The 16,253-nt window shown below is 45.1% G+C and overlaps 1 protein-coding gene across 2 annotated transcripts in view; it reads left to right on the plus strand.

The window, feature by feature from the left end:
• Positions 1–3,054: 3,054 nt before the first annotated feature.
• The window catches only part of SCPEP1 (serine carboxypeptidase 1), a 28,780-nt gene continuing 15,581 nt past the window's right edge, over positions 3,055–16,253 (plus strand). The window contains exons 1-6 of one of the 2 annotated variants that reach the window (XM_001172174.7): positions 3,055–3,296; positions 6,136–6,284; positions 10,422–10,511; positions 12,744–12,899; positions 13,264–13,338; positions 16,143–16,215. In XM_001172174.7, coding sequence (XP_001172174.2) covers positions 3,221–3,296; positions 6,136–6,284; positions 10,422–10,511; positions 12,744–12,899; positions 13,264–13,338; positions 16,143–16,215 — 619 coding nt within the window. In that variant the 5' untranslated portion in view covers positions 3,055–3,220. The remainder of the gene's footprint in view (positions 3,297–6,135; positions 6,285–10,421; positions 10,512–12,743; positions 12,900–13,263; positions 13,339–16,142; positions 16,216–16,253) is intronic. The other variant, XM_016932613.4, reaches the window with a different exon arrangement.

A 16,253-nucleotide genomic window follows, 5' to 3' on the forward strand; every position in this document is an offset into this window, starting at 1 on the left:
TTTGCCTTTAGCCTTCAAGCTACCTTTAATTATTCCTGGACTTCTGGGCCAAGCTAACTTTGGCAGGCATTTAGGTTATAGGTTAAATGATAATGGCCCTTCCCCAAACTTTACGCTAAATGACCACCAGGCTAAGAAAATAGAGGAGGCTGAATTCTGCTAAGGATTGCCAGCCATTATTCCTGAGGTCACAAAATATGCAACTTCTCCAATTACTCCTGCAGACACCATCACTATTGTAGAACCTAAGATTGGCCTTTTGAGATATCTTTTCAGGTTTTTTTGCATGTCTGACACCTGGCTCCACCTGGACCTACCAACTGCTCCTGCGGCCCCACCTGGAAGCAAATCCGCGCAAGAAGACAGCTTCAACTCCCTGTGATTTCATCTCCAGCCCAACCAATCAGCAGCAAGCACCCATTGCCTAGCCACCTCTGCTCCTACCCCTAAACTGTCTTTGAAACTACTCCTCAGAGACTGATTTGAGTAATCATAAAACTCCAGTCTTCCTTTCAGCCAGCTCTGCATGAATTAAACTGTTTCCCCATTGCAATTCCCCTGCCTTCATAAATTGGCTGGCTCTATCTGGGCAGCAGGCAAAAAGAACCCATTGGGGGATTACAAGCCACTCCTCATCGGAGAAATTTCTGCTGGCTCTTCTTCCAGCCTCAACTCTCTTTGGCTAATCTTTCTCTGTATATAGCCTTCACTTCTTTTCATCTTTCTCTCTTCTTTCCTCTCCTAGGAGCAAAACAAAATTTCTCCTGGGCCACACAGTTTGGCAATTATCTTTTGTTGCCTTGGCTGCAGCTACTATGCCATCAGCTCCCAACTCCTAACTTCAATGAACCAAGGAGGTATTTTTCTTAAACAAAGACCACTCCAACCCTGAAGATTGGAATTTTGCCACTGCCTGTAAGGATAACAAGCTTTAATCTGGTTTCTACATGTGGTTTTTGTTTATTTTGTTCCTGTGATTATAAACTGTAATGAAAAAAGAAAATGTTACTGTAATACTTGCTTTATCATGTATTTATCCATGTATCCAACCTTCTTTCTATCCTATCCATCAATCCATCTTATATTCTGGATACTTTTTTTTTTTTTTTAAGAGACATGGTCTCACTATATTGTCCAGGCTGGTCTCAAACTTCTAGGCTCAATCAATCATCCCACCTTGGTCTCCCAAAGAGCTGGATTACAGGCATAGGTCACTGTGCCAGCATCTGGATACATTTCAAAGAAAATTGTATACATTGGTACACCTAAACACTTTAATATGAATATCATTAACTAGAGGTGACATTTTATTTATATTTTTTCCTTTTGAAGTCATATTAGCATATTATAAAATGCACAATTTTTTTGTGCGTGTGTGAGATGGGGTCTTACTCTGTCACCCAGGCTGGAGTGCAGTGGCACCATCTCGGCTCACTGCAACCTCCACCTCCTGGGTTCAAGCGATTCTCATGCCTTAGCCTCCCGAGTAGTTAAGACCACAAGCAAGTGCCACCACACCCAGCTAATTTTTGTATTTTTGTAGAAATGGGGTTTCACTATGTTGGCCAGGCTGGTCTCAAACCCCCGACCTCAAGTAATCTGCCCACCTCGGCCTCCCAAAGTGCTGGGATTACAGGTGTGAGCCACCTTGCGCCCTGGGCTGTAGTGTTATTTTTGTGGCAAAAAAATTGAAACCCTAAAATTCTGACTGCAGTGGAAGGGTAAGTGTATTTCAAGCCCTAGTGATACAGACCAACTTGGAAGCTTCAGACAGGAAAAGTTGGCTACATAGTTATTTATTTTTAACTAAGCATGTACTTTTATGTATCTCCCAAATGGCATGGAACACCTACCTGCTCACTGCAGCCTGGAGCTCCTGGGCTCAAGTGATCCTCCCACCTCTGCCTTCTGAGTAGCTCGGACAGCAGGCGCGTGTCACCACATCAGTTAATTTTTGTTATTTTTTGTAGAGAGGGGGTCTCAATATGTTGCCCAGGCATTATGGATTTTATGCATTCGGGACCATCCCATGCTTAAAGCATGACAGAACCCGGCGGCATATTTTTCTCTGCCACAGCTTTCAGCGCAGGGGCACCTCACAGGCAGGGCGGGGTCAAGGCTCTGTCCAGACAATGGCTGCAGAGTAAAAAGCACTTCCATTTATGGGGGTCAAGGGCGAGGGGAGGGAGAAAGGAGCAGGGAAAGAGGAGAAGTGGCCACATGTACTTTGATTTGTTTTTTGCTTTTTGTTACATGTACTTTTGAAGCAGTATTTAGAAGTAGCCTCTCCTACAGCCCCTGCTGTAGCTTGTCTCCTAGCTGTGAGGTGAGTTATTCAGTACCCTCTAACGTAAAAATGACCTTCAGACAGACAGACAGACAGACACACACACACACACACACACACACAGAGGAAAACATCTCTGTCATCCACTTTTTCTTCCTTTCCCGTCCCCAGACCCTCGATTCTCTCTTTAAAATGACTGCTGTGAAGATAACGTAACACAGAGTAATACTAATGACAAATTATCAAAAAAGAAAAAATAAATAAAAATCTTTATTAGTGTTTTTTAAAATGACGTAAAAGACTATGGGAAAAAATGCCAACAATAGTTATGTATAACTTTTTTGTTCATATTTCCAAAACGTTTATAACATACATAACCTTAAAAGAAAAATAATTTAAAAAATACATATCTGAAAATGAAACCCCGCTGTTTGCCAACGACCAGCTGGCTTAATCTGACTTCGCAGATGTAGCAGTGTTGGAAAACGTCGGTTCTTTTGCTGAGGGAAGGAAGAGATGGGAGGGGTAGAAAGGGCGGTGGTTATTCCCTTTAGTATTTCGATCCGGTCACACAACCTAAATCCAACATCTGCATCAAATGTCTCCTTTCCGAAATACTCTCCCTAAAATGACAGAGAACCTGGCCAGGCGGACAGAACGGCCCCTGCGCATTTGCAGGGGTCCTGGTGGGCTTGCCGGGCAGAGGGCGTGCGGGTCTCAGCAAGCTGCCGGGTCCGCCCAGGCCCCGCCCCATGCCCATTCAGGCCCCGCCCCCGACCCGCCCCGTCCGCCCCCGACCCGCCCCGTCCGCCCCCGACCCGCCCCGTCCGCCCCCGACCCGCCCCGTCCGCCCCCGACCCGCCCCGTCCGCCTCCGTCACGTGATGGGGCGCCGGGTCCAGCCTGTTGCTGATGCTGCCGTGCAGTACTTGTCATGGAGCTGGCACTGCGGCGCTCTCCCGTCCCGCGGTGGTTGCTGCTGCTGCCGCTGCTGCTGGGCCTGAACGCAGGTAGGTTCAAGCAAGAGGCGCACCAGCTGCCATGCCTCTTTTTTCTCCAGGCGTGAGAGTTTGTTACTGGGTTTGTGCTTTTGAAAACATGTCTCTTTTCCCCGGTTCTTACCTTGTGTAATTATATTGCTTTTGAATCTCACTCTTTTTTTTTTTTCCTTAAAAAATTCAAAGTGCTTTTTTTGTCCTTTTCTGGCTCTGGGTGGTCTGAGTGCTTCCGTTCTCTCCTACGCCTAGATAGAAGCTGTGTGCAGAAATGTATGATTTGGGGAAACTGCTGGTCAATGAGATTTCCCCGATTCAAAGGCCATGATTGGCTGCTAAATGAGGCTATAAGGTCGTTTTATTTTAAGCTGAAATCTGCGGTCAAAAGTACCCTTACATCCTACCACGAATGGGACATTTCATTGAGATAAGGCCCTTTCTTTTCTTGATCAAAACAAACAAGATAACATCTTCCCCCACAGCGATCTTTTTTGGCAAAAAACAGATTTGTGTTTAATAGGATGACTTGCAAATTGATTTTCAGCAAAACCTCTCCTAGTCTGAAGCAAGCACTGAGAATTGGAACTGGCCACAAGCTTGCCTTGTGGCCTTAGGCAAGTTGTTGAACAGTTTTGTTTTCCTTTTCTAAAATGGGGATCATCTGGCCCTTAGGCGAGTGTCTGGGAGATTTTGTAAAATAAGTAGCTCTGCCAATTTTACCAGTAGTCACTGCCAGGCAAGGGAGAAGTGCCTGGGATTAGGTCAAAAGGGACCTGCGCCTTATCTGTCATTCTCAAGGGAGCGCAGCCTTATCTGTTATTGTCAAGGACAATATAATCGTGTGTTACTTTATATAGAACCTTATAGCTAAGTCTGTAATGTTTTAGTCATCTGTTTTGCTCCTCAGGACACTTTCTGGTTTTCTTAATCTTCATTGTTGTTTTGTTTTGAGTCAGGGTCTCACTATGTTGCCCAGGCTGGTCTGGAACTGCCTGACTCAAGTGATCTTCCTGCTTCAGCATCCCAAGTAGCCGGGACTGCAGACACAGGCCACCACCCTGGGTCTTTCTTATTTACAAGACTTTGTCTCATTGTCTTCCTTTCTACTCCTGTCTCTTTAGCTGTTGGGACCAGTGTTCTTTTACTGACCAATGGGGCTTGAAATTTGAGAAGGGAGGAAATAGAAGGCAGAAAACTCCAGTCACCGAGGGGATCCCTCCCATCATCTTTTAACATCAGCCCCTCTACTTTTTTTTTTCCCAGAGTGGTTTTGGAGGAAAAAAAAAAAGATGCTATAACTTGGAAATTGTTACGTTAGCAAAAAGTGACAAAGAAAATGTATTTAGCCTACTCTTTTCTAAAACATATTTTGTGGATGCTAGAAAAGTTAAGTAAGGAAAATTGGAGTTAGGGGATTATAGGATACGTATATTAAACACATATACACAGATATATATCGTTCAGTTTAAAAAAATCATCTACATGAGTTAGGAAAATTGCCCTTTTTCATATTTGTTGTAGCTCTTTCTTTGCTGTTTGCCTTTTTATTTTTGATTTACAGAAATTTTGTTGTATAGAAATATAACAAGTTTCTGTTCTCACCTCCATCATTGTTTCTTTTGTACAGTCTCTGGGGTTTGCTTAGATTCTTTCCTCATCCAGACATTAGAAGTATATTTAACTATATTTTTGTATTTTTTTAATGTTTAAAGTTTAAAATTTAATTGCTTGATCCTCATGGAACTTATTTCGTTTATAGTGTTGAGAGGACCTAAATTTCTCTTTTTTTCTCCAAAAAAGGTAATTGTTGCTCCATTACTGTATATTGAATATTCTCAGCCCTGCTAATTTGTGATGTCTCTTCACTCATGTTTTTTGTTTGTTTGGTTGGTTGGTTTTTTGTTTTTTTGAGATAGGGTCTCCCTCTGTCACCTAGGCTGGAGTGCACTGGTGTGATCACAGCTCACTGCAGCCTCAACCTACTGGGCTCAAGCGATTCTCCTACCTCTGTCTCCTGAGTAGCTGGGACCACAGGCGTATGCCACAATGCCCAGCTAATTTTTGCATTTTTTGTAGAGATGGGGTGTTGCTATGTTGCTTAGACTGGTTTGGAACTCCTATGCACAAGCTATCAGCCTGTCTTGGCCTTCCAAAGTGTTGGGATTACAGGAGTGAGCCACCAAGCCTGGTGTCTTACTCATATATTAAATACGATATAAAAACCAGTATATTGCATTCTGAGATTTTTACTTTTTTACTCAAAATGTAAATCTCTCTTGTTTTTACAGAATTATAAAAGTATTTCCTGTAATCCCAGCACTTTGGTAGGCCTAGGCGGGCAGATCGCCTGAGGTCAGGAGTGCGAGACCAGCCTGACCAACGTGGAGAAACCCCATCTCTACTAAAAATACAAAATTAGCCAGGCGTGGTGGTGCATGCCTGTAATCCCAGCTACTTGGAAGACTGAGTCAGGAGAATCGCTTGAACCCAGAAGGCGGAGGTTGCGGTGAGCCGAGATTGCGCCATTGCATTCCAGCCTGGGCAACAAGAGCGAGACTTCGTATCAAAAAAAAAAAAAAAAAAAAGTGTTTCATATTTATTGTTAAAAATCCAAACATTACAGAAAAGTGTAGAGGAAAAAGTGAAAGCCCCTGGCCTCCTATGCCGCTGTTAAGTTTGGTTTCTTTTTTCATAGCCGAGGTTTTTTCCTTATTCCTGCAATGTATTGGGGTGGATAAATTGCCAAACTATAAAACAAATCATCTCTAGCCTAGCATGGCTGTCTCTACCAGGCTTGGAATTTACCTGTACATTAGGCACTCTTCTGGAGAGTGAAATTGAACTTCTGTTTCAGGAGCTGTCATTGACTGGCCCACAGAGGAGGGCAAGGAAGTGTGGGATTATGTGATGGTCCGCAAGGATGCCTACATGTTCTGGTGGCTCTATTATGCCACCAACTCCTGCAAGAACTTCTCAGAACTGCCCCTGGTCATGTGGCTTCAGGTAAAGTAGCTTCCCAGCCTGGCCTGAGGTCAAAGCCAAGTCTCCTCTGTGTGGCTCTTTGCTTGCTTTTTGGGCTGATGTCTCAGCAGTGAAGGGCCGATTTGGTCCAGCAGTGTGACCTGGGGGTTTGGCGTGCTTCTGAGGTAGGCTGAGGCAATGGTATAGCCAAGGAGGCTAAATCAGAGGGCGAGGGGGTTCTAGCCTTTTGCCAGAGTCTCTTTATATTTCCAGATGGTCACAAGAAGGCTCACTGAAAACTCCTGATGATACATTTGAATACATAGTGATAGAAAGTGTTTTGAGGCCGGGCACAGTGGCTCATGCCTGTAATCCCAGAACTTTGGGAGGCCGAGGTGGGTGGATCATATGAGGCCAGGAGTTCGAGACCAGGCTGGCCGACATAGTGAAACGCTGTCTCTACTAAAAATATTTAATACAAAAATTATCCAGGCATGGTAGCACATACCTATAATCCAAGCTACTCAGATGGTTGAGGCATGAGAATTGCTTGGACCCGGGAGGCGGAGGTAGCAGTGAGCTGAGATCGTGCCACTGCGCTCCAGCCTGGGCGACAGAGCAAGACCCTATCTCAAAAGAAAAAAGAAAAAAGAAAAGAAAGTGTTATGGAAGGTTCCAAAGCAAAGACCTGAGGTAGCCTGACCCTCCCTTCCTCTCCATACAATCCTTTCCTGAACCCTAACTTCTTACCCCCAGAAAAGCTGAACTTTTGAAGGGACTGCTACAAGCCTTCTGCACCTTCGTGTGACTGTTGCGCCTTCCCCCTTTCCCTGAGTATGTTTGCATTTTAACCTTGAGCTCTGATTGTAGGATGGAAGGCAGGGAGCTGGTTGAAAGATTTGTAGGGATAGGCAGAGGCTCTTGTCTGGCATTTCTGAAATATCTGTCCAGAGATGGCCCACCCCCACCGGGAAGACCACCCACCAGGGAGGAATTAAGGAACATGGTCTTGCCTCTGGAAAATGTAGGCATGGCCCAGGTGGAGCCCTGGGCCCCTCATCAGTAAATAGGGGCCCTGGTGCTCACCTCCATAGGATGCTACTGGGACGTCTTCCAACAACGCTGGTATTTATAAGCAGCCTCCCACCACCTGGGTTTTGCCTCCCAGGATGGTCGATGCAGACTTTCTGGTGAGATAGAGTGAAAATGAGCAGTTTTCAGGGAGGGGCCTTTCTCTTTTGGAATTATCACTTGTGCCACCTCTGAGGGCTAGAGCTGAGGCTCAGCCCCAGGTGCGGATATGATGATAATGCAGAAAAAGAACCCTTGTATGTCAGCCTGGGGAGCCCTGTTCACCTCCGGTGGCTGGAGACAAAGGTGCGGCACAATTGGCAGGGAGAGCCAGGCCGTGGACAAGCTCAGGCCTGCCGTCAGGGGCCTCGGGTTTTCAGTGCCTACCTGCCACTTAGAGCCATGGCAAGATACTTCCTCCTCTGGGCCTTGGCTGTCTAATCTGGGAGATTTTGGTGGTTTTCAAACTTTTTGTTCATCAGCAGAACTTTTCTTTTTTTTTTTTTACCCCCAAATGAAAGCTTACAAAGGGGAGACAAAGCAGACAAAAGCACAAGTGCTGAGGCTGAGGCTTCTCCTTTGAAGTTTATCAACTGAAGAGAATAAATTGCTCTTCACTTACCCAGAGACCCAAGAGAGAAGAGGAAAGATTATGCTTACAGAAGAAATAACTAATTTAGATGAAAAGGAGATCTATTTTAGCAGCCTACTGAGGACATGGTGCTGACTTCTCTCGGGGGAATCTTTGAGAATCGAAGTCATGTCTTCTGAGTGGGTTAGCAAAGTATGTTAGGGACACTTTCAAGTCTTCGAAGCGTTTCACTTGGTCCACTGACACACTGACTGTGTCTCAGAGTTTCTGGATAGCCCTGGGCCATGCTAGCACCCTATCCCAAAGTTCTAGACAAAAAAGAGGTTTTACAATAGGATATATTCATGTAGAACAGAGGCTTCCTCCAGCCAGCATCTCATTGCCTTTTGAGGAGAGGGGAATGAGGAGAGAGGAGAGGGAGAGGTCATCTTCTGCTGTCTCCCTGGCTTACCAGAAGCAGAGGAGAACTGAGATTTCTCCCACAAAGACCCAACCTCTAGGATTTCCAGCTTTTCTCCTTTTGCTTTGATCCTACCACATCCTAATAAGTCCATTAGGAAAAAGGAACCCAGCTTTCATTGGAGGGTAGATCCCTGGCTTTAATTTATTGCATATTGCATTATAAATATTTTTCAATGTTGCCACATCATTTTTCATAGTTCATGATTCTAAGTGGCAGTGTAGCATTCCATGCAGTAGATGTGGTATGGTTGCCTAACCTGTTCCCCTATTTGGGGGACGTTTGAGTTGCACCCTTACTTCTGTTATTTTTAATAGGACTGCGGTTAACATCTTCATCTGGTTTGTGAACTTTTTACTGCTTAGGAAATCTTAAGATACAAAGGGCATATGATCAGGGGGATGTATAGCCTTCCAATTTTATCAGAGTTAGGTTGGTCCAGGTTCAAAACATTAGTGTTGTAAAGTCTTTCCCTTTTGGGGCCCTCTTGCTGTTGCTAGTTACCCTTTAGCCCTGACTCTATCTTGTCTTTTTTTTTTCTTTAGATTTCCCTACACAAATTGCCCTGGCTTTTGTTTTGCCCAAGGTATTCCCTTTCATCTTTTTTTTCTTTTTCTTTTTTGAGATGAGGTCTCGCTCTGTCACCCAGGCTGGAGTGCAGTGGCGCAGTCTCGGCTCACTGCAACCTCCACTTTTTGGGTTCAAGTGATTCTCGTGAGTAGCTGGGACTACAGGCGCGCGCCACCACACCCGGCTAATTTCCTGTTCTTAGTAGACGCAAGGTTTCAGCATGTTGGCCAGGGAGGACTTGAACTCCTCTCGAACTCCTGACTTCAAGTGATCTGCCTGCCTTGGCTTCCCAAAGTGCTGGGATTACAGGCGTGAGCCACCGTGCCCGGTCCCCATTTCATCTTTTCATATCTCCCTTTCCTACCCATCCTGCTAGTGCACAGAGAGGCCATATCCTTTTATTCTAGGTCCTCTGCCCTTTCCCTCGCCTCAGCTGACAGGGCCCTCCTCATAGACTCCCCACCTCAATTGGCCCCTGGATTTGTCCAGAAAAAGCACTGACCATCTTTTCCCCTGACCACCTCCCAAAGGGCCTCCTCTTGTCTCAATTAGAAAGCCCACCCAACCTGTCCTATTTGCCTCTTAGTTTCTTTTTTCTCTGAAGCCCTCAGAGCCCATAGAACTGCCCCCAACACCGAGCTGTGGTTCAGAATCCTGCCTTTCCCTCTCCCATGGATGCTCACAGTATCAAACTCTCCCTGCCCTGGGACTTTAGAAACTGCTGCATTATATCCCCAGAATCTGCTTGATCAAACTGCTTCTAAGTCTGGGTCCCTTATCAATCCACAGGGACTCTGAAGAGTCTCCCATCTCCTGGGGAGAGGGTGATGGAGGAAGAGTCAGAAGGCCCAGTGTCTAGTCCTGTTAGAGCTCCTTCAGGTCAGCAAGGCCTACGGCAGGCCAAGTCTCCAGCTCAGAAAATCAGGAGGCAGCTGGGTGTGATGGCTCACACCTGTAATCCCAGCACTTTGGGAGGCTGAGGCGGGAGGATTGCTTGAGCCCAGGAGTTCGAGACCAGCCTGGGCAACATGGTGAAACCTCACCTCTATAAAAAATACAAAAATTAGCCGGGCTGGGCATGGTGGTGTGCGCCTATAGTTCCAACTACTTGAGAGGGCTGAGGCGGGAGGATCACTTGAACCCCAGAGGTAGAAGCTGTGGTGAGCCGAGATTGCACCACTGCACTCCAACCTGGGTGACAAAGTTAGACTCTGTCTGAAAAGAAAAGAAAAGAAAAAATCAGGAGTCAGGAACATTCCATTGAGGACCTCTTAGCTCAGCTCTGCTCCTTTCAGAGAAAAACCTCAGCAGTTACTAGGGGAGCTTTGCTAATGTGGAAGTCCCTGGTTCACTGGAGAAATTGTGTCTTTTGTGCAAATTGACCCAGCCGTCACTAACTCATAAACCATCTGTAGCAAATGTGGTCATTCATTGTAAAGACTAAGATCTGACTAAAATTTTTGTTTGTTTCTTCTCTCTTCCACAGGGCGGTCCAGGCGGTTCCAGCACTGGATTTGGAAACTTTGAGGAAATTGGGCCCCTTGACAGTGATCTCAAACCACGGAAAACCACCTGGGTACAGTGAGGACAGTCCTGAGCTAAACGTTGCCCCGTGGCCTCTCAGAGGCCCTGCCCAACTCTGGGAGGGGCCACAAATGTAGCAATCCCTCGCTGTCCTTTTCCTTTTCCTGTGACTACTGAGGCCATAGGCACTTGTCCGCAGGCTTCATCTCTGGCCTAGCTTCTCTCCCATTTCTCAGGACAGCTTATCTTGCACCAGTCTGCCTCGCCTTCTCCAAAACAACCCCTCTCTCCAGCTGCCTTCAAAAACTTACTACAGCAGACACCTGGGACCCTGTGTTATGCACGCTGGCCATCTCCGCGGTCTCAGACACCATGGTTGCACCCTCCAGCCACAGTCCCCAGTCCTTTTCTCTCTCTCCTCTCCTCCTACTTGTATCTTGACTTCCCCTTTCAATGTCTCTCTTGCTGCCCTTCTCACACCTCCCCCTCATTCTTATCGTCTCTTCCTTCCCTCACCCCTCTGTGGTCAACTCCCATATCCTTCTCCCTTTACAGCCTTGCCAAACCCAGCCTTGGGTCACTCCCACTGTCCACCTGCTTAGCCCTGATGCCCAGGCTGCCCATGGGCAGAACTGCACACCCACCCTTGGGCTGCTGCACAGCGTGGGCCCCACTCAGGGCTTGTGGCTGTTCCTCTCTCTGTGCTCCGGCTCTCCCGGCTGCACCTATTGCTATGAATGTTCTCCACTTTCCTCAGTGCTCCTCCTCCAGCCTCCCTCTCGCATTAGAAGCTAAGCTTTCTGGTCTTTTTTTTTTTTTTTTTTGAAATGGAATCTCCCTCCATCACCTAGGCTAGAGTGCAGTGGCACGATCTCAGCTCACTGCAACCTCTGCCTCCTGGGTTCAAGCGATTCTCCTGCCTCAGCCTCCTGAGTAGCTGGGATTATAGGCATGTGCCACCACACCCGGCTAATTTTTGTATTTTGGGGAGAGACGGGGTTTTACCATGCTGGTCAGGCTGGTCTTAAACTCTTGACCTCGTGATCCACCTGCCTCAGCTTCCCAAAGTGCTGGGATTACAGGTGTGAGCCACTGTGCCCGGCCGCTTTCTGGTCTTTCTTTGTTTTTTTTTTTCTGTTTTTTTTTGTTTTTGAGACAGAGTCTCGCTCTTTCGCCCAGGCCAGAGTGCAGTGGCGCTATCTCGGCTCGCTGCAAGCTCCGCCTCCCGGGTTCACACCATTCTCTTGCCTCAGCCTCCTGAGTAGCTGGGACTACAGGCGCCCGCCACTGCGCCTGGCTAATTTTTTGTATTTTTAGTAGAGATGGGATGTCACCGTGTTAGCCAGGATGGTCTCGATCTCCTGACCTCGTGATCCTCCCACCTCAGCCTCCCAAAGTGCTGGGATTACAGGCGCGAGCCACCGTGCCCGGCCTCTGGTCTTTCTTAAGTGCTTCCTACTCTTGCCTCAGGGTCTTTGTACATGCTGTCCTCTTGGCCTGGGCCTTTCCTGTGCTTGGTTCCAACAGAAGTCTCACTTCCAGGAGTGGTTGTAGAGTCATCCCCTACCTCCACTCCCCACCCGCATTGTCCCCAAGCCTCCTAGAACTAAAAGGGCCATATGAGTGAGGACCATGGTCCCAGTCCTGATGCTGCCACTGCCTGTCCGATCTTGTGACCTTAGGCACATTCTGGGCTCTTTCTGGGCTTTAATTTCCTCATCAGCAAGGGACATGGCTGGACTGTGTCATTATTCAGGATCTTTTATATGTAAATTTTATAACTTTCAACCTCTTTGGAAAAGGTGTTAGAATAAATTCTGCTCTTGCAGTGTACAGAGAAGCCAGGACAATGTGGAAATTTGATGCATTTCCAAGAAAACTGATGTGTGTCCAGACTTTGAGTGTCCTCTGGCTTCTTCGAGTTAGTGCATAGACTGTCTATGCATGCTTCTTTCTGCGCTAGTTTATTACATTTAGTACATTTGTATTGTATGAAAAGCAACAGCCCAGATTATTTGATCCCCGTGTGTGTTAATCTTTCCTTCCTGCCTCTCCCTTTTTTTTTTGCGGTGGGGGGGGGGGGCGGTTGGCCTTTCTTTGTTTTTGTTTTTTTTTCTATGTTCCTGTCCCTTATTTTTAAAAATCTCTTTTAGCAACAGGGATATCATCACCACGCTGGTATCCTCACATGTGTGGGTTTTGCTGAGCTAGTAGAAAATGATCCAAAGATGATTGGTGACCAAATGTCTGATTGCAACATTTCGTTTTCCTCTGTGGTACATAGCTCCAGGCTGCCAGTCTCCTATTTGTGGATAATCCCGTGGGCACTGGGTTCAGTTATGTGAATGGTAGTGGTGCCTATGCCAAGGACCTGGCTATGGTGGCTTCAGACATGATGGTTCTCCTGAAGACCTTCTTCAATTGCCACAAAGAATTCCAGGTAAGCAAAGACTCAGGAACAGCTAAGTAAAGGGCTGGCAATAGCAACTCTACATCCATCAGCATAAACCTGAACTGCCTCCAGAGTTTAATGCCTAGCTGATTTCAGAGAAAACTTTAATTCCCAAGATTGGGTTGTGGACTTTTGTTTCTGTCATCTCTAAAGTTGATATTTAACTTGAAAGAATGACCTTGGAGTGAGCATTCTAATCAGACACAATAATCAGATATGGAGTGGTGGGGGAGGAAGACAAAGCAGATTTGTTTTTTCTGGCCATTACGTGCAATAGAAATTTGAAATTAATTTATGTGACTCAAAAAGCAATCAAGGTAGTTAATTCTGTGTAAATTCCTTTTCTTGCTAGACAGTTCCATTCTACATTTTCTCAGAGTCCTATGGAGGAAAAATGGCAGCTGGCATTGGTCTAGAGCTTTATAAGGTAATGGAAAATAACTTTGTTGTTATGGTTTTGGACAGAAAATCAATTATGTTACTTTTATATACTCACGTGATATTAAATATACTTTGAATAGGGCCATGTACATGCAGAGTACGATTAAATCTGTAGTAATAACCATAAAAAGTTTTTAAAAGAAGAGTGAAGATTGCCCTGCTAGATCTGGAACAAGATATAAAGCATGAGTGAGTAAAAGAATGTGGTACTAACATAGCAATAGACAAATAGGCTAATTGCAACAGGATACAGAATCCAGAAACACACACATATATATGTATGTGTATCATATATTTGTATTTTATTTTATGTAAATATATATGATCATATATAAATATAAGATAACATTTCAAATCATTGGGGCATGGATATAATGTCAATAAATGTTATGGAGACAAATACCTATCACTTTGGAAAATAGAAAACTTGTATTCTTGCCTTGTATAAAATATTAATTCTCGATGGATTAAAATCTAAACAAAAAAATAAAAATAATGGAGACAAATACCTATCACTTTGGAAAATAGAAAACTTATATTCTTGCCTTGTATAAAATATTAATTCTGGATGGATTAAAATCTAAACATAAAAATAAAAATTAGGACAGAATGCAGTGGCCCACGCCTATAATCCCAGCACTTTGGGAAGCCCAGGCAGGAGGACTGCTTGTGACCAGGAGTTCCAGACCAGCCTGGGCAACATAGCGACACCCTGTTTCTACAAAAAAAAAAAAAATGATAAGCTGGGCACAGTGGCTCCTGGCTGTAATCCCAGCTACCTGGGAGGAAGAGGTGGGAGGATCGCTTGAGCTCAAGGAGTTGAAGCTGCAGTGAGCTGTGATCATGGCACTGCACTCCAGCCTGGGTGACAGAACAAGACTGTGTCTCAGGAAAAAAACGAAAACAAAAACCAAAACCAATGTCCTAGTAGAAAAATGTGGACAAGCAATTTATAGAAGAAATATAAACAGCCTTTAGACATAAGAAAAATCTTCAGCTTTTATTAGTAAGCCAAGTCCATGAGATTTGTAAATATTTAAAAGACTGATAACACCCAGTTTTGGTAAGAAGTCAGGGAAATAAGTGCTGTCGTGCACTTTTGATGGGAATACAAATTAAATTTAAAAGGACAATTTGACAATGTCAATTTTTTAAAGATATGTGTCATTTCACCCAATAATTTTGTCCTATGGGAATACTTATACATATGTATATGTCAGAGAATGTTTATTATGCCATTGTTTATAATGTTTATAAACTGAAAACAGCTGGTTGGCCGTCAGTAGAGGATTGCTTAAATAAAGTAGGTATATCTTTCCAAGATGAGACCCTTTGCAGCCAGCATAAAGAATGGATCCAGGCAGGCATGGTGGCTCACGCCTGTAATCCCAGCACTTTGGGAGGCCGAGGCCGGCGGATCGCTTGAGGTTAGGAGTTGGAGAGCAGCCTAGCCAACATGGTGAAACCCCATCTCTACTAAAAATACAAAAATTAGCTGGGCATGATAGTGCATGCCTGTAATCCCAGCTACTAGGGAGGCTGAGGCAGGAGAACTGCTTGAACCCAGGGAGCAGAGGTTGCAGTGAGCTGAGATTGCGCCTCTAGTCTGGGTGACAGAGCGAGACTCTTTCTCAAGAAAAAAAAGAATGGATCTTAGCACTTTGGGAGGCTGAGGTAGGAGGATTGCTTGAGATCAGGAGTTAGAGACCAGCCTGGACAACATAGTGAGACCCCTGTCTCTACAAGAAAGAAAAAAGAAAGAATACAGAGAGCTATATATACTGAGTGTGGAAAGTTGTCCTTTGGGTATTTAGTTGTGGAACGATATGAGATAACCTTGTTTGTAAGTCAAAAACACTTCCATATGTGGAGATAGATTTGTATGCTGTGACGGCAAACAAAAGGGTTAGAAGGATACATGACACACTTAACTGCAGTCAGTTGGTGAGTGTGAGGGCACAAATGAGACAAAGTAAAAGACTTTCACATTTCCTTCTATCTCCTATGTTTGAATATCAGTGAGCTTAAATAAGGGTTTTTTTTTTTAATTTATTAAAAAAACTTACAGAAGCAGCATATGTACATTATAGAATATTGGAAACTATAACAAGCATAAATTAAAAATGAAAACTTCACCTTCCCACCTGATGGAGATCACTATAGTTAGCATCTGGGTATACAGCTTTCTAAATATTTTTGTGCACATTTATATAGAATTGTTTAGCTGAATGAGATCATATTACACATACTGGTTTCAGCCTGCTTTCTTCAATCAGTAGTTCTCAACTTTCTATTTCTGTAAATTTTCATCTCAAATATTCAGACTTTTTTTTTTTGAGACAGGATCTTGCTGTGTTGCCCAGGCTAGAGGCTGGAGTACAGTAGCATGATCATGGCTCACTCCAGCCTCTGCCTCCTGGGCTCAAGTGATCCTCCTGCCTCAGCCTCCCGAGTAACTGGGACTACAGACAAGCACTACCGTGCCTGGCTAATTTTTGTATTTTTTTGTAGAGATGGGGTTTTGCCATGCTGCCCAGGCTAGCCTCGACCTCCTGGGGTCAAGTGATCCTCTGACCTCAGCATCCTGGGTATCTGGGACTATAAGGCACATACCACCATGTCCCACTGATTTTTTAACTTTTTGTAGAGATGGGGGTCTCACTACATTGCCTAGGCTGGTCTTGTATTCCTAGGCTCAAGCGATCCTCCTGCCTAAGCTTCCCAAAGTGTTGGGATTACTGCGTGAGCCACTGCACCTGGCCTGAGGACGTTTCTTGTTTCCTCTTTCAGGCCATTCAGCGAGGGACCATCAAGTGCAACTTTGCGGGGGTTGCCTTGGGTGATTCCTGGATCTCCCCTGTTGGTAAGTATGGCATTTTCAGGCATTTTTTCACTCCCCTT

The sequence above is a fragment of the Pan troglodytes genome, chromosome 19, assembly GCF_028858775.2.
Source record: "Pan troglodytes isolate AG18354 chromosome 19, NHGRI_mPanTro3-v2.0_pri, whole genome shotgun sequence".
Taxonomy (NCBI): domain Eukaryota; kingdom Metazoa; phylum Chordata; class Mammalia; order Primates; family Hominidae; genus Pan; species Pan troglodytes.